This window comes from Gossypium raimondii, chromosome 5 (genome assembly GCF_025698545.1).
Source record: "Gossypium raimondii isolate GPD5lz chromosome 5, ASM2569854v1, whole genome shotgun sequence".
NCBI classification, from domain to species: domain Eukaryota; kingdom Viridiplantae; phylum Streptophyta; class Magnoliopsida; order Malvales; family Malvaceae; genus Gossypium; species Gossypium raimondii.
In genome coordinates this window covers 992,867-1,010,977 of record NC_068569.1, presented here as the reverse complement: position 1 = coordinate 1,010,977, position 18,111 = coordinate 992,867, and the positions used below count along the sequence as shown (strand labels likewise).

General features: G+C 31.6%; 1 protein-coding gene and 1 long non-coding RNA gene across 2 annotated transcripts; one reads left to right on the top strand and one right to left on the bottom strand.

Moving 5' to 3' along the window:
• The first annotated feature begins 763 nt into the window (after positions 1 to 763).
• LOC105767893 (uncharacterized) lies at positions 764 to 4,130 on the top strand. The gene is made up of 3 exons (XM_012587459.2): positions 764 to 1,485; positions 2,835 to 3,090; positions 3,508 to 4,130. The coding sequence occupies exons 1-3, from the start codon at positions 1,165 to 1,167 to the stop codon at positions 3,879 to 3,881; spliced, it is 951 nt and encodes a 316-aa protein (XP_012442913.1). The 5' UTR covers positions 764 to 1,164; the 3' UTR covers positions 3,882 to 4,130.
• Positions 4,131 to 6,671: 2,541 nt separating this feature from the next.
• Positions 6,672 to 8,862, bottom strand: LOC105767887 (uncharacterized). Its single transcript, XR_001125655.2, has 3 exons — positions 8,713 to 8,862; positions 8,204 to 8,278; positions 6,672 to 6,907 (listed from the first exon to the last, which is right to left on the bottom strand). It is a non-coding gene; the product is annotated as an uncharacterized LOC105767887 (long non-coding RNA).
• Positions 8,863 to 18,111: the final 9,249 nt, after the last annotated feature.

Below are 18,111 nucleotides of genomic sequence, written 5' to 3'. Positions count from 1 at the left end.
GAAAGAGCCTGGGGTTCTTTTAGACCTGTCAGAATCCTATGATGTTACCTTTATCAAATGTTTTTAAAATGATTTTATCTTTAATGAGATTTTATTGATAGAATAGTAATTTTAAAGGGTAAAAGTATGATGGTAGTACTTGTATTAAAAGATATATTATATGTTGTCTTTTCACTCAAAAAGAGTAAAATAGCGTCTATACAATAGATATAAAGTTCTATTTATTTTTACAATTAAAACTGATGAAATGATTAAGCAATTACATGTTAGGTGTTACTTATATTTTATAACGATATTTAAGAATTAATTTTAATAGTAAAATGAACAAAATTTATTTTTTGATCTTGTATACATTGCTTTGTTCATTTTTTAAATATTTTACCTTTAAATGAGTTTTGTATATATAAGCTCATAAATTAGTAAAATTAAAACAAAACAAATTCTCTTCATAATTTTAAATATTACAATTTAAAATTCAAAAGTATTGATTAAACTAAAATGTAAAAAGTAAGTGGGTAATTGTCACAATTCCACAGAAATTAAAATTTAAAAATTAAATCGAAAACTATCATAATTTAAGCAAGAGAAATCTCATTTTCATTTGTTACAAACAAACGAAAGGGGGAAATTACATTTGTTTTGTGCGAACGCGAACAAATATGGTTGAAGACTTTTACCACGCATTGAAATTTCCAGAAATTATAATTGTAATCAGATAGATTGTGGTTTGCCATTTGTGGGTTTAAAATACCACATTATTTTGATTTCGTCCATCTTGCCCTCACCCACATACATCATCCTCCCCAATTTCATCACATTATTATTACCCATTTAACCATTTAACGTTATCTCCTCCACTCCCAGTATAAACCTAACCCTACCCCACGGCCTTAGCTCCTAACACTCGGCAAACAAACACGCTTCATTTCAAACCCTAAGCTTTTTTTCACCAGAAACATACTCACCTTTCTTATATACGATCACTTCCATTTTCAACAAACCCTAAACAATCATCTCGTCATCTCACACTAATTTAAAAAAAAAAAAAACAAATCTCGTTTTTAGCATCTCGATCTTCGTTTTTTTTAGTACTTTTTTTCGAATATTCGTATATTTGTCGATTCGACTGTTTTTTGTTATTTGATTTTGAGGGAACAGGGAGAGATGGTGGGAGGAGGAAGCAGGAGAGACGAAGGATCTATGGTGATCAACAACACCAACGTGTTTGCGGCTCTTGAAACTCTACGGAAGAAGAAGAAGTCTGATAAGGACCGAGGTTCTTCTAAAAAGTCTTCTTCTAAGTCTCAGCAATCACAACCGCAAAAAGAACCTGAACCGCAGGTCTTTTGGGCTCCGGCACCGCTTAATGTCAAATCATGGGCCGATGTTGATGACGATGACGATTATTATGCTACAACCGCTCCTCCTCAGTCGGTTTGGGGATCCTCCGAGCCGTCTCATGAAGATAAGACCGTCAACGAAGAGGTGAATTGACTTACTGATTAAACGATCGTTTTTTTTCTTCTAATTTGACTGCTATGAAATCAGTTAGTGTAATTTTGTGAAGTTCTTGTTGATTTTATTTTGTTATATTTTCAATGGTTGAGGATGATTATGCGATGGTAAATTGTGGAAAGGAAGCCTCTTAGTCAATGATTGGAAAATGAACCTTAAGCATCCCATAGTTGGACCAATGGCTTTATGGCTTAAACTGTTAGCATATTTGTCTATGGAGTTCGGCGTGAGGTTGAGATGTTTGGGTTCTCATATATCATAGTTAAATTGGATGTTAAATTGGAGGTATTTATGGTGATAGTAATTCATATGAGAATGTTTCTATAGAAGTTATTTTCAGAAGGTTCTACTGAATTTCAGGAGATTATGAAATTTACTAGCCGATAGATGCTACTTAAGGTCTTTTTTTACCGGAAGTAGATTAAAATCATGCAAGTTCATAGTGAAGACTTTGGACATCTATTTATCTTTAGAATGCTAATTTTTCTGATTGTATTACTAAGAAAGCTATTATGTTAGCTAAGGTGAAAAGATATTCTGTTTTGTCTTTCTCCATGGATGAGGTGTTTTTCTTCTTGTTCTTTCATATTTTATTTTGATATTATTGAAATCATGAGTGGTGAATTTTAGCTTTGGTTTTCTTTCTATATATATATTTCTAATTTAATGGAATTTATTTAGTAGTATAGTGCTCCCATCATTTGAGGATCACTTTGCTAAAAGCTTCCCAAAATCTGGACTTTTTGTTATAGTATTATTTTTTCAAGGAAACCCAATTTACTTTCACACTCCTGCATTTTTGTTTGACATGGATTTTACTTCCTCTTTGTTTGTCAACAAAATATATAGGAATATTGGTGTATCTTTTCATTCCTGTGGTTTAGTTTTAGTACTTTAAAGATTTATTGTAGTCTTGTCACTTAAAAGCATAAATCATTACGATGTCGGATTTTATTTTAGTTCTCTCTTCTAAGTGGAAATTCATTTTTATGCTTCTTGCAATCTAAGGTTGAAGAAGAAGTGGAAAAAAAAAACAATTGGATTAATTGTCTTGGAGAATAAGTGAATAGCATATAAGATATAACATTGTGACTACAGTTACTGGCAAAGAGCCAGCTTGGTTTCCTTCTGGGCCTTCCCAAGTCTCAGGTCAGGTCCATTTGTTCTTTCGTTACTCCGTCAAAAAGATGAGTCCCTTGAGCATAAATCATTTATCCTGTATGATTGGATGACTATAGTTGATACAGGATGAAAGTCGGAAATTAGTTTGCTTTGGACAAGCTATGTCTCATTAAATTTTAATTGATCTGGGATGACAGGATAGTGAGAGTGAAGAAGATATTTTAGATGAAGGTGATGATGATATAGAGGAAGATCATGATCATGAACCAGAGGTTCCAGTACATCCTGAGCCTTTGCCAAAAAGGGTTCCTGAAGTTCCTCTGCCACCTAAGGAGCCAGAAAGACAACTTTCAAAGAAAGAGAGGAAGAAAAAGGAGCTTGCTGAGCTGGAGGCTCTTCTTGCTGATTTTGGAGTAACACAGAAGGAGAGCAATGGCCAGGATGAGTCGCGTGGTAATTTAACCAACTTAGTGCAACATTTTGCCCCTAGTTTTTGTGGAAAGTCGGTATTTTTGCTATGTATTCCTTTCGTTAAGTTCCAATAACAGTAGAATCAAATCTTAGATGGTTTTGTTGCGACAACAGTAGTTGATGATTCAAGTTGTCTCTTGGGACACAATGCATAACAACCTTAAAGCTGTTCGTGAGTACAAGTTTGAAAATCTGAAAATTTTCTCTCAAGTGCAAGCATGCACACAACCTTTTTATATTTACATGTTATCATTTTTAAGGTTATATGTTGTTTGCTTGGCTGTAAATAAGCCCGTGCACGTATGAAGATGGCATTTCTAGTCCAGAACAATTTCTTTGCTTAAATATCTACATAAAGGAAGTCTCTTCTAAGCTTGGTTGTTATCTCTTATACTGCAGATGTTGCACAAGAAAAGAAAGATGGAGAGGGAGAAAAGAAGGAAAATCCTCCAGGGGAGTCTAAAAGTGCCAAGAAGAAGAAAAAGAAGGATAAATCGAAGGAGGGTAAAGAATCACAGGATCAGCTGACGAGTACAGATGCCACCAATGGGCCAGATGAAGCTGCTGGAACTGAACAGAATGAGGAGGATGCATCAGCTGTTGACGTGAAAGAGCGGCTAAAGAAGATGGCATCTATGAAGAAGAAGAAATCCAGTAAAGACATGGATGCAGCTGCAAAAGCTGCTGCACAAGAGGCTGCTGCAAGGAGTGCAAGGCTTGCTGCTGCAAAGAAGAAAGAGAAGAACCATTATAATCAGCAACCAGTGCGGTAAACGCCTCCTTTTTTGTTCTACATTACATATACATATATGAACATGTATTTCTCGTTGTTCATTCAACAATGCGAAATAAACAGTGGGCCAAAAGATGACTGTTTTAGTTTTATTTGAATGGACTAGAAGAAAGTTTGATCTGTTTTTTTTGCTTTTTGGATCCTATTGTTTCTCCTTTATCATGGATTTGGAACTCATTGTTATGGCACTTCTTTATGCTAAAAATTCTTCATTGGACAGCATTTCAAATATTTGAGCATTACATATTCTTGCTGCTGAGCATTTTTTGCATTGGCCAATGATATATGCTTTTTATAGCAAAGCAATTCCATTAGTAATTATGAGTAGCCACATGCACCTTAGATATTCACTTAGAACCAGTGCTTCTATGATGTCTAGTGTCACCACCCCCCATGAGAAATGGTTAAATGGTTTATTAGGATATTTTCTCAAGCATCGTTGTTGGGGTTCCAGAATCATTATTGGTTATCAATATCATCATACAATGGGAGTATAATTGTTTTTGTCCACTCAACGGACAACAATCCCCCAAGTATGTTTCAATATTCTTGATGACCAAGTTTAGAAATTATTGCAAAATATGAGCCTTGAGAATACAAAATCATAGTATTACTTATAGAGTGAAGCACTCAAGTTCATTATTAGCTTTACTAGTTTTAAAATATTTTATTTTATATATATATATATATTTTAAAGTTTATGTATTTTTAATATATATTTTAAGTTTTATATGTTATTTTTAAAGGGTGTCACATCAACATTTGTCATGTTTCCATTGGCTATATGCGTCAATGTTTTTGTGTGGTATTATTGAATATTTTTGATAAAAATCTATAACGGAGTCATAATTTGAGTATCAATATTGGATAAAAAGTTTAAATATTAATAGAAAATTTGTATAATTTTGGGCTCTCAACTAGGAGGAGTAAGGTTCATAGAATTTAGATAATTCAAAAGTGTATTTGGCTGAATGGAAAAGTGAAAAAAAATATAATTATCTTTATTCTGGAAATATATTATTTTAAATTAAAATACTAAAATGAAAAAATTTGAGAGAAATGTAAGTTTAGATTAATATACTTTTTTCAAAAATTTAATTTTTTTCTTTCTTTCGATTTTTTATCCCAACAAGCAATGAATAATAAATTAGTAAAGGATCTTCAAGGTTTGATAGATCTTTACAACAGGTAACAAACATCAACGAAGAGGTCTATCACTATTAACTTCAACCTTTAGTCAACGTGTCCCGTTCATTTTCGGAAACTAAGAGAAACATGTTACGATCAAGTTGGTGGTTCTCGAGGGTCGCTTGCAGGGGCTAAGCTTTGTGGACAATAGCCTTGAGAGGTTAGAATTTAAGGTAAATTAATTGAAAATTATTAAATCATTAGTAAGTTTTAGTCATTTAATTTTTTGAAAAAAATATAAAATAATTATTGAATTATTCAAAAATTTTCATTCAAGTCATTGTACCGGCTGGAAAGACGAATCTAAGGAGGCAAGGACATTGCCCCCTCCTACTCAAATAAAAAAAATTTACCATATAAGTCTCTATTAAATGATTAAATTAAAATTTAGTTTATGGTGAAATTGATTTTGACCCATAAAAATGATTATGTTTAATTCATTCAAAAATGGTGAAATTATAAATTAATACATTATAAAATTATGTTTAAACTCTTAAATTTTTATTATTCAATTTCATCCCCTAAAATAAAAAATTCAGATTCACTCTTGACCGTCAGCACCAATCAAAAACTCTTTTTTTTTTTTTATAGTTCAGTTTTCTAACCTCATCTCCTTCCGAGAATTTGTGTACCAATTTGTAAAGATCAGAGAGTTTGGTTGGGATATTTCATATGATAATGCACATGAGATGCTGGTGCGAGGTCCACACAATTAATACTTGGATTGCCCCCTTATCTACGACTCATTTCATGATCTTGTGGCTACACTAAATCTTTTAACATAATCGCGAAGGATTCATTCACTCCTTGCCGGATGGTTATTAAGTATGTACAGCCCAAATTTTCCCGTGTAACACCCCTTACCCGAAACCGTTACCGGAGTCGAGCACGAGGCGTTACTTAACTTATGTTACTAATTTGGAGCATAAAAACTTGGTTTGAAAATTTATTTCACTATTTACAGCAAAGCTGTCCAATCGCGCAGTAGTTACTAAATTGATTATAACTTGAGCTACGGGACTCGAAATTTAATTCCGTAAATTTTCCCTGAAACTAGACTCATATATCTAATTGACATAAAATTTTTAGAATTTTTGGTTCAGCCAATTAGTACAGTTTATTAGTTGAAGTCTCCCCTATTTCACCACCTGACTGTCCTGACCTCCTGTCACTAAAAATAAGTTTTCTCACTGTAGGATTTTCATATGAGGTTCTTACTTATTTCTACAAAAAATAGACTCAATAAGGAATCTATACATATAAACTATAACTCATAACCATTTTTATACAATTTTTAATGATTTCCTAAACTCAAAACAGGAGACGCCAAAAACTGTTCTGACCCTGTGTCACGAAAATTCAAATATCTTAAAATATAAAACTCCTTTTGTTAAACCGATATTTTTCCATGAAAATAGACTCAACAAGCTTTAATTTCATATATCATTAATCCTCTATTTCATTTTATACTATCCTAGGTGATTTTTCAAAGTCACATCACTGTAGCTACTTGAAATCTGTTTCATTACAAATTTTACTCTTTCATGATTTCCATGCATGATTTATCATCTAAACATACATATTACCAAACATATTCATACTTAACCATTTTAAAAGCCAAACATTATCACATACTCACACATCTTCCTTTAGCAATACATAGATACAAACATTCAAATTGACTAATCCCTATACATCACTTAGGTATAAACATTACTTAGGTACATGCCATGTTATCAAAGGAAAGGTACATCACTAAAGTTTCTCTAAAGTCGGGATTACTCTGGATGCTAGATCGAGCACTGGCTTTCTACTAACCTGCGCACGGAAACAACCATACGCTGAGTATGGGTATGCTCAGTGGTATTACCATAATTCAAATTTATAACATTAATCGATAAATTATATACATTCAATTTGTATCTACAATTATTCATTAATTATCTCATACTTTAAATCAAATTGATCATTAATAACAATAAGCAATATTTCAATCTTATATTTAATGTTATTCATACCTTATTTCACTATCTAAATTTTATTAGATTTTTCACATCTCATTCCAATAATTCATTTTAGTTCATATGCAATTCATTCAATTTATCACTATCTTTAGTATCAATTCTATTGCAATTTTTACTCACTAATATCATATAACAAAAATTTACTCTTAATCAAATCATGAACTTTGAGTTCATATCTTCAAATCTCTTATCTCGGTTTCCAATTCACCTATCAATTCACAATTTCACTTTCTCATTTCTTTCCATAGCTCAATCAATCACACTTATTCAATTTTTTTTCTCATTCCAATTATTTACCCTATTAACAAGACTCGGACTTTGGCGGATACACGGATCCAACCAAACACACCAGAATGGCACCCAGTGCCTCATCGGATAGTTCGACGCAATAAAGTGACACCCAGTGTCTCATCGGCCAAGCCGAAGTAAATTGGTACCCAGTACCTCATCGAATCTATCCGAAGTAACAGTATGACACCCAGTGTCTCATCGACTCGAGGTCGAAGTATCCCTGAACTCTTCCAATCCTATGGCATGCCAACTATATCCGACTCAGCCCGACTAGTTAATAGGGTTTCCAAATCACATTTCAATTCAATCACTTTCTCATACTTTCAATTCAAATCATTCCAATTTAATCACAATTTGATTCAATACATTTTTCTATTTCAAATTCACTTTCGATTCAATCACAGTTCAATTCAGATTCACTTCCCACTTTCTAATCAATATACAATTCAATACCTATTTCAGATATTCACATACAATCATACTCTGATTCAATTCAAACCACTTTTAAATCTATACACAATTCACATATTCACACATAATCATAATTTAATTCACTTTTATTTAATTCATATTTTAATTCATTTAATTCAATATCGATATATTCACATTATTTTTATTTACTAAACATATTATTCAAAATTCAACAATTACTATCAATAAATTCAATACCAATACGTGTGTATATATATCTATATATTTCATTCAATTCAATCATGATACTCACCTTAATTTGCTTATAATGTATATTAAATTAAATTTCAACAATGAATAATTAAATTCAAATTATGGTAATACTAACCGAAATTTCTCTCGAGTCAATCCTTATCCATCTTCTCCTTCCCTTTCTTGGACAATGACTCTTGCACGACATTAGCTACGTAATTAAACAATTAAAAATCATTAATATATGTTTTCATCAAAATATTTCCATTTATACCCAAACTTTACATAAACTCTAATTTAATTCTTTATCAATACTAATTTTATTTTCTCATTCTAACTCCATATTCTCTCTTCATTCTTACTATAAACTCAATTTAGCTCTTCAATTTTACCATAAATCCCTAATTTTGAAATTCTCTCAATTTAGTCCCTACTATTCAAAACTTACACTTTATTTTACAATTAAATCCTTTACTAACTTCTAACTTGAAATTCAATCAATTTAACCCCTAACACTTCAATTTATTCAACATGAACATCATCTAATAATATACTAACTTTCAAAATTTCAACATAAATCCAATAATACTTTGTTCTAGAATACCAAAACTCAAAATTATAAGAAAATGACTTAATTTAACTTACCAATTGAGCTTGAAATCTTGAAATCCCAAATTTTCTTCCTTTCCTTTCCTTCCCTTTTTCTTTTCTTTCCTTTCTCCCCTGTTTTCGTTTGCCTATTCTGTTTCCATTTCTCTTTTCTATCTTTTATTTCCTTTATTTAATTAGTTTAATATAATAACAATAAAATAATAATATAATATTACTTACTTAAATAATAAGTAAATATGTAATCATTACTAATATATGTACTTCATTTTTCCACATGTCATCATATGCACCATACATTTGTCAACAATTTTGTTTATTTAAAATATAATAATATAATATAATTAATATAATTTACAATATAATAATATAATAATATACTAAAAAATCTCAGATTTTTACCATGCATATGCCGCCTCATTTATGGGACTTGGCATATTTACCTATTTAGTCCTTTTAACTTTTCTTTAATCTATAATTAAGCTTTTACCTGTTGCAATTTAGTCTTTTTAATCAATTAACCATCGGAACATTAAAATTTCTTAACGAAACTTTAATACTACCTAATGACACTCGTAAATATTTATAAAAATATTTACGGCTCAGTTTATAATATCGAGGTCTCGATACCTCGTTTTCACCCAATTTACCTAATAATTTCTTTTAAATCACAAAATTCGCTAATTCAAAATATTTCTAAAATCACTGAACTTATAATTATTAATTAATAAATTTTTCTAACATTTTCATCGGATTTAGTGATCTCAAATCACTATTCGACACTCTTGAAAATTGAAATTTGTTACATCCTGCCTCCAAACTAAATAGTTAACCCAATCTCAAGCCCAATTACAATACCCGCCCAAGGCCCAAAATCTAAATTGGCCCAATTGGGCCCAAAATTTAAAAAAACATCGGGAACCCTAGGGTTCCCCGCCTTTCCCATGTGCGCGCTCCTCAAGGCGTACCATCCGTGCCTCGTCCCGAGGCTTACCCGACACCCTAGCCACCGCCACCAAGCATTGCACCAAAATAGCAAGCTCGCCTCTGTTGACCACATGCAAGAAAAGGAAAGAAAAACTACCTAACAGAGGCGAAACGACAACAAGTAGCAAAGAAAAGTATTGTATATTGGCTATAAAACGAATACGATTTCTCTCAGAACAAGGGGATTTTGTATAAAAAAAAACACAGCGTTTTGAAACAAAGAAATAAAAGAATATAGATCAATTTAGAAAGTTTTTTTTAGGTGCGAATCTTTCATTTTTTTCGTTATTTGGTTTTTATTTTATTTTATATATGCATTTGATAAATCAAAAATAAAAAAGGGAAAAGACGGAGAGTTCTTATCGTGGCGCCGTCGAAGCTCTTCTTCTCTCTGTCCAAATCGGAGTTGAGGAAGAGTGGCTCTTAGTTTCTCAAGCGGTGGAGAGAAAAAGAAGGGGGCTAGGGTTTCACTTTTTTGCTTTATTTTCTTAAAGAATGGCAGATTAGAGTGATTTGAAAGTTTTATTTTATTTTATTTTATTTCTTTTTAAAAATATCAAACGGCGTCTTGTAAAGGAAAGAGGGTTGCGCATTATTACCCTAATGGGTATTTTACACAGTTAGTCCCTCCAATTACGTGATGATGCGACGCACTCTTTTATTTCTTTTAATTTCGCCACGTAATTTCTCTTTGTTCAATCTGGTCCCGCAAATCAATGCGCATACGGGATGGGGAATATTATAACGGTCCCCATGCCCTCAGTGCCTTTTATTTCACTCCTTTACCACCTATTTCATATATTTGCGCTTTAGGACTGATTTTTATTCTGTTTCAACCATGTCCTCGATATATTTAGTTTGTTTTATTTTTTTAAAAAAATAGGCTATTTTATTATTATTTGTTTTAAGTCCTTACATTTATTATTTAAATTTGTTTTACATTAAACTCATCTATATTCTTCACATATTTTTGAACTGTTTCTTTTATCATTTATGATTTTCTTTTATATATTATCTTATTCTAGATTGTTTTAGATTAACTAGTATTTATCACGAGTCTTATATTTTATTTATTTCAAATACATGTGTACTTTTTATTTTTATAAATACATACACGTTTATATCTTTACATTCTCATATAATATATACATCTTAAATTTTACATATCTGCATACATTTTGTGAAATATATCTGTATGTAAATATTTTATATAAACATGTACTTATTTTCATATTTTTATAATTTGTATACATCTCCATATATACCTATATACATTTTATTTTCATGAATATAAATATACGTACCTTTTATCTATATTTATATGCATATGTTCCTCATATATTTTATAATCTCAAACTACGTACATCTATACATTTTATAATACGTATATATACCTATATCTTACAATGTACATATTTTAAAATACTTTATTATTTTAAAATACGTATATAGAAACACACATCTCATTTTTCGTGTTACTTGATGTTCATTTATTTGTTTCGTATCGTTCATTATTATTTTAAAAGAACATTTTAATTCTATTTGTTTATTTACTTGTTATCAAGTGATCGATTCATCTCTTATATTTATTTATTCCATTTTTTATGATTGTTTGTACCATTTATCCTTAACTTGTTATATTCGTTATTGTCATATTAACACCAAACATCAAAAGGAAGGTTTTTCTAAATAAGGCAATATTTAGCGTTTGGGAAATTCGAGAAAACGTGCCCTAATGTGCTGGGTTTCGATTTTTCTCGTTCAACCAAATAGCTAAATATCCTTTTAAAAAATTTTAAAATAAGGCAATGTTTTGCGTTTGGAAATTTGAGAGAACGTGCCCTAACGTGCTGGGTTTCGATTTCTCGTTCGACCAAATAGCTAAATATCTTCTTAACTTTCAATCAATATTATTAGAGTTTTCTTTAAGGATCGTATTTTTAAAATTCTTCAAAGTTTTCAATCTTCGACACTAAGACACTAATTAATCAACTAGGTACCAATTTTGGGCGCATCGAGGATGCTAATCCTTCCTCGTGCGTAACCGACTCCCGAACCCGTCTTTCTGAATTTCGTAGACCAAAAAAGCGTTATTTTAATAAATCGAACCGTTTATTAAAAATAGCCATTTTTCTAAGGTGACCTGATCACACCTTATCAAAAAGGATTGGTGGCGACTCCTGTTTCATTTTTACTTTTCAAAACCCAAGTCGACTCGTTTTTTTTCATCCAAAAAATGGTGTCAACAAAGTACATTAGGAATTGCTAGAGTGTTTTGTTAGCCAAAAAAAACTCAAAAACTGTTCAATCAACTGATCAAAGGAATGGTTTGACCTCCAAGGTAGCGATAAGTACCATTATTAAGCCATCTGCAAAAGGGTCATGGAGAAGGCTTTGCACTTCACTCCATCAGAAGCCCTTGGTATATTCATATGGTTGTTGTACCAGACAAGGTGTTCTTTTAGATCCCTAAATTTGTTGTACAATAACTTTGGGAACTTGAAGGAGTTGAAAATGTGGTTTTCTAAAATTTCGGGTGCCAATGGTTCATTAGAGTAATTCTAGACAAATTTGTCTCATCTTCCCTCGTTTGCTTATTGCATTGGCTCTACTTTGAAAGCCTTGAGTTGTTCTTCCATGGAGATGTTATTGTTTCTTGAGAGCATTAGGATGCTACTGGGAGGTCAGCATTGTGCATGCAGAGACCTTCCAATTTGTTACAATCATTACCCTCTCAGAGTGTGGATTGAGCCTTCTCCTCCAGATGCTCCAAATTTTCTTGCATTGGGACCTCCCGTGTAACTATTGGCTTTGTAATAAGCTACTCATTTTGAGCGTCCCTTTAACCAAGGATACGATGTTGCTCTTTGAAGAGACGCTCTTGCTAAGAGAATTGCTCTTCCCGATGCCGCAATTTCTTTTGGGCTTCTGAGTTATGAGGTTGAGGACTTGATGCTTGCTGATGAGAACCTTGGTCCAACAGGATGAGAGTTGTGTTTATGGGAGAGCGTGCGACTGTGATACATGTTACAACTTATTGCAAGAAACAAGCTATACTATCAAAAGGCCGAGGAAGAGTCAAACCAAGCTATTATTGGAGCATTGTTGCTGCTGGGAAAGTTGAGTTGTTTAGGAAAGTAAATCGTGTTGGTGCAGTTGAGATGATAGGGTTGGAGGTTAGAGGGTCTCTCAATGCCCTCACTGGTTGTTCTGAGGTGGGGGGAAGAATGCTTGCATACTGCAGGTGAGCTCTAGAAATAACAGAGGCAGAATGAGGGATTTGTGCAGAGTTCAAGCTAGTAGAAATACCTTAGTCGGGTGGGACGAATGTGTTGAGTGGAGTGGAAGAGTTGACGTAGTCAACTAGGTTATTGGTCTAGTTGATTTGATCAACTAAGGTGTTGCTTTAGGATTGAAAAGTCATGTTTTCCACACTCATCGTATCAATTGTTAATACAATGCTCAACAAAGGGAAATTACAAAGGATAGGAAAATGGCTGTTGAGGAGGCTGATTCACCCAGCTAGAGCAAAAAGTAAGAGGATATGAAGAATGACAGTGAAGAGAGTTTGAATGCAAAGGCCTAGATTTAACACCCCTAACCTATATCCGTCATCGGAACGGGGTTACGAAACATTACCAAAATTTACAGATCAAATACAGACATTTCATATCACTTCACATTCATATCAGAAATCAATCATAAACCAATCATATTGTCCCTTATATGAGCCTTCGAGGCCCAAAATACATATTAGAATCAAGTCGGGACTAAACCGAAAACTCAGAGAATTTTTTTAGAAAATTTTGAAATTTTTCAAATTTGCAGGGGACACACGCCCAAAACACCCGTGTAACACCTCGAAAGTTACTACAGTAAGAAAGTGAGATATTGTCCTTGATATAGTAAAATAGGAAATAAATTGACAAAAAGGGAAATTTTGAGTTATGTCAACAAAATCTATTTAGGAAGTATATTATGATATATTAATTCAAGAAATGATTAAATTGAAAAAGTGAGAAAATTTTTGTGACCTAATAGTAAATACTCAAAATTTGAAGGGTTAAATGTAGATATGAAGAAGTTGAAGGACCAATAGTGAAAATAATTTAAGGGTGGAAGGATTTAGAAACTAAGGAAAATAGATGAATTAGGACCAAATTGAATAAGTGAAAAAGTATGAAGGGTTAAATCATAATTTTACCAAAATGAGTGAGGATTCAATGGAGGATTTTGAAGGATCATAATGGGTAAAATGGTCATTTAGTAAGGAAGATACTTTTGAAAAGTAATGATGATGTTGGTGATATTTAGATTAATTAATTAATTAATTAAATATTAGTTTATTAATATTTTGATTTGATATTTAATTATATTTTTATTATTTTATTTAGTATATAAGAAAAGAAAGATGAATAATTCTCTTCATCTTTCCATGGTTCCAATGTGAGAAGAAGAAAAGAAAGAAATTTTTTTCTTTTCTTTACAATTTGGTCCTTTTACTAAAAATCCACCATTTTCACTTAGAAATCAAATGAATTTCCATAGCCATCAAGAGAGAAAAACAATAAGGAGACTTTGAGGAGCTAGAATATCAAGTTAGATTCAAGAAAATAGAAGTTGGAGGAGAGAGAAAGTCAAGTTAAAGTTTGGTTTCAAGAGAATAATGTATAGATGTTAAGGTTTATGTTATTTTTAAGTTCAGTAGGGATAGAAAAGCATAAAAATGGTGTTAAAGTAGAGATTTCTCATGAGGAAATATTGTGTTTTTGACATGATGAAGAGAGAAGTTGAGTAAGTGAATCAAGTGGCGGGAGAAGAGAAAAACAAGAGATTTTGATAGAAAAGAGGTAAGTACCCATGAACTTTCTTGTTATTTGAGGATTAAAATGTGATTTTTGTAAAGTAAGTGGTAATTAAGTAAAATATATATATAGTGTGAAATAATTTCTTAAGCGGATGAGGAAATTATAATAAAAGTATAATAGTTGGGTTATGTATAATAGTTGGGTTATGTGTTAGCAAAAATATACAAAGGATTAGATAAGTGAAATTATGAGAAAATGTGAAATTTTATGGAAACAATGACTAAATTGAAAGACTTGAGAAATATATGTGGTGGAAATAATACAAGCAAAATACATAGAAATTTGATATGGAAAATGAGATAGTGGAATTAATTATGTAAATGAAGTAAGATGTGAAAGAAAATTTATTTAATAATGAATAGAGAACATTTATGATAAAAGGTGATTAAATTGGAAAGTTATAAAGGTTTACAAGAAAATATTGATAATAAAGTACATAGTGAAATAATAAAATAATATATGAATTTTGTAATTCAAACTACAATTATTTCCTAAGTTGTGGAAATTAAGGGTTAAATCATAAAATTGAGAAATTTTATATTAGAAATAGAGAAGTGAAGTGCATAACACTTAGAATGAGAAACATTGACGTTGTAGTGAATTCGGAATATTAATAAATATTGAATTATGTTATATGTGTTATTAAAAGTAAAATATATTGCTACATAAAATTTTGTCTTGAAAACTAAATTACAAAATATATAAAAGTGATAAGTGAAATACATGATAAAGATTATTAGTAAATTATGGATGAATAATGAATTTAGAAAAATATTACATGTATTAAAGATAGTGAAGATATAAGTATACAGATTATTGGTACAAGGATGAAATTGTAAAGTATGTAAAAGCATTATGCGAAAAGTGTAAAAGTGATATGTGTGCATGATATAATTTGCCCAACTAGACGAGATTAGAACTACTAGGATATTAGTGGCATGCCATTAAGGAACCTTAGCGCGCTCTCTGATTATTAGCATGTTAGTGCTCTCTACTTAATAGTGCATAATAATGCACTTCTGTATTAGTTCCGTATATCCTAAGTGTTCTGTTTAGTCTATTGAGCCTCTGCTAAAAAGGTAAATAATTTTCGTTACAAGGTAAAAGTTTATCTTTGATTCATGTTTGAAATATTAAATTAAAAATAAACTGTGAAAGAAATAATGAGAAAAATCATGAAAATTTACACTAAATGGTGAAATATGATACATGTATAAAAAGTTATAAGTTGATTTGAGGTCTTAAAGACTAAATTGTGAAATAAGTAAAAAGTTACAAATGAATATGATAAATAAACAAAGAAATGAGATATCAAAAATTAAGAAATTTAATAGAATTTAAATATCATGGGTACTTACTAAGTTTTCACCAACTTAACACGTTTATTTTCAACGCGTAGGTAAAGTGATTTTGAAGAGTCGTAGTTGAGGTCATGGACATCCATCTCATCCCATCTCCAAGTGCCAAGAGGGTATGTTTCAAAATTTTGAATAAAATGGCATGTACTTAGGAAGATCAAGTGTGTTCCAAGTAGTAGGGACTAGAATATAAGTTATAACAACTTTTTTTTTTATGTTCAAATATATTAGTGATTAGCCAAAATCACTTTGGCACCAAATGTAATATTCCTATATCAGGTTCCTTGGGTCGAACCGCGTATAGGGATTTACAACACCCATAATCATGTCTTAAACGTGACATAATACCACATACAACCAATGTGTTATTGGGCACCTCAAAATACAATTTATTATCATGTCATCTTAATATTCATACTTACCTAGGTATCAAATGCATATATGCATAATCAAACTCATACTTTAAACTTGATAAATCTACTTATATATATATTCATCAAAACATAACAAACACAAGCCATTCAAATGACTAACTTCAACCAAACATTTACATGCCATCTTTGGGCAAAATCACCTATACATGCCATTATAATCAAAAGGGTTTTACTATATATATCGAAATGAGCCGATGCATAGTGTGAGATATCTTCGCCAAGTCTCCAACCCAATGAGCTTCTGAATTACTATAAAACAAGGGAAAATAAACCAGAGTAAGCATTTTATTGCTTAATAAGTTCGTATAACAGAAAATTAACTTACCATTTATTCATTAAAATAAACATACAAAATGCATCCAAGTAAATTGGCTAATAGCCTAAACACACAACTTCGTCAAACATGTTAGTCATTTATTTCACATGAATATCAAGAGTTATATATAAGCTCATCAACATCAAATTTTTATGTATTTCGTGTATATACAGATAACGTTTCACTTTGAATTCATATATTTTCTCATATCAGAATTTTGCCTGTTGAATCATATAAAATATCGACCGATACCCAGGTAATACACACGAAGTGTACAAATCTAAGATTCGTCAATTCATATTCGGGAATACTCATATGAGCACATAAACGGGAAACTCTTTCGAGCCACATAAGAGGAAGCTCATGTGAGCCATGTAATGGGAAGCTCAGGAGAGCCATTAACGGGAAGCTCATACAAGCCAATGTCAAGAATTTCAAGCGAGCCAATATCGGGAAGCTTCGGAGAGCCATATATTGGGACGCTTATAAGAGCTGCGGTGTGTCCACAACACATGCAGGATCACAACCAATCGGGATGCTCCGAAGAGCTATTAACGGGAAGCTCACAGGAACCATTTAACGGGAAGCTCATGAGAGCTAATAACGGGACGCTCTTTCGAGCTGTGGTGTGTCCGCAACACATGCAGGACCACAACCAATATGGGAACCCTATATCCATCGAATTTCATTTATTCAAACGGGACTTAATTCTTGTGGCTCATCGTTAGATATGTAATTAATTTCATATACATGGCAATACTATAATCACATACATACAATTCAATTAATACATATAAATTCTCAAATTAGTTACACGAACTTACCTTGTCAAATGTTCGTGTATGCAAAATCTACTAATCTGACACTTTTTCTTTTTCTCGATCTAATTCCGTATTTGGTCTATTCGGATATGCCACCAAAAATATGCAAAACTAGCTTAGAAGCCCTCTCCCATGTCGGTTTACTAATGTTAAGAAAGAAAAATGTCTAGAATTCTCTTTTAATTTCAATTTGTATGTTTAATTTCATACAAATTACAATTTTGCCATCATTTTGTTTTATTTTATTATTTTTCATTAACATGCCATCGCATTATGTTAATTTGGGCATATTTGTCCTTTAAGTCCTCCCTTATTTATTATTTAGGCCATTTAATCACTTATTTCTTTTAATTAGCAAGTTTTGTACATTTTTTAATTTAGTCATTTTTATCAAACTACACATGTAAGAGGTAAAATTTATTAACGAAATTTTCATATGATATTCCTATCCTACCATAGACTATAAAATAATATTAAAATAAATTTTCTTTCGGACTCGAATTTGTGGTTCCGAAACCATTGTTTCGATTTCACTGAAAACGGGCTGTTACATTGGAAGAATGTTGAGAGAGTGTAGGCTTAGTATTCTTAAAGGGTCCCTCCTTTCCTCCTCGTTCCTAGGGATATTTATAGGAAAGACTCTTATCTAAT

Bases quoted from the DNA above. Each gene is read 5' to 3' on its own strand.
- LOC105767893 (XM_012587459.2), top strand. From the start codon at position 1,165: ATGGTGGGAGGAGGAAGCAGGAGAGACGAAGGATCTATGGTGATCAAC. The intron at 1,486-2,834 runs GTGAATTGACTT...CTGGGATGACAG, and splicing joins ATAAGACCGTCAACGAAGAG to GATAGTGAGAGTGAAGAAGA. The intron at 3,091-3,507 runs GTAATTTAACCA...CTTATACTGCAG, and splicing joins TGGCCAGGATGAGTCGCGTG to ATGTTGCACAAGAAAAGAAA.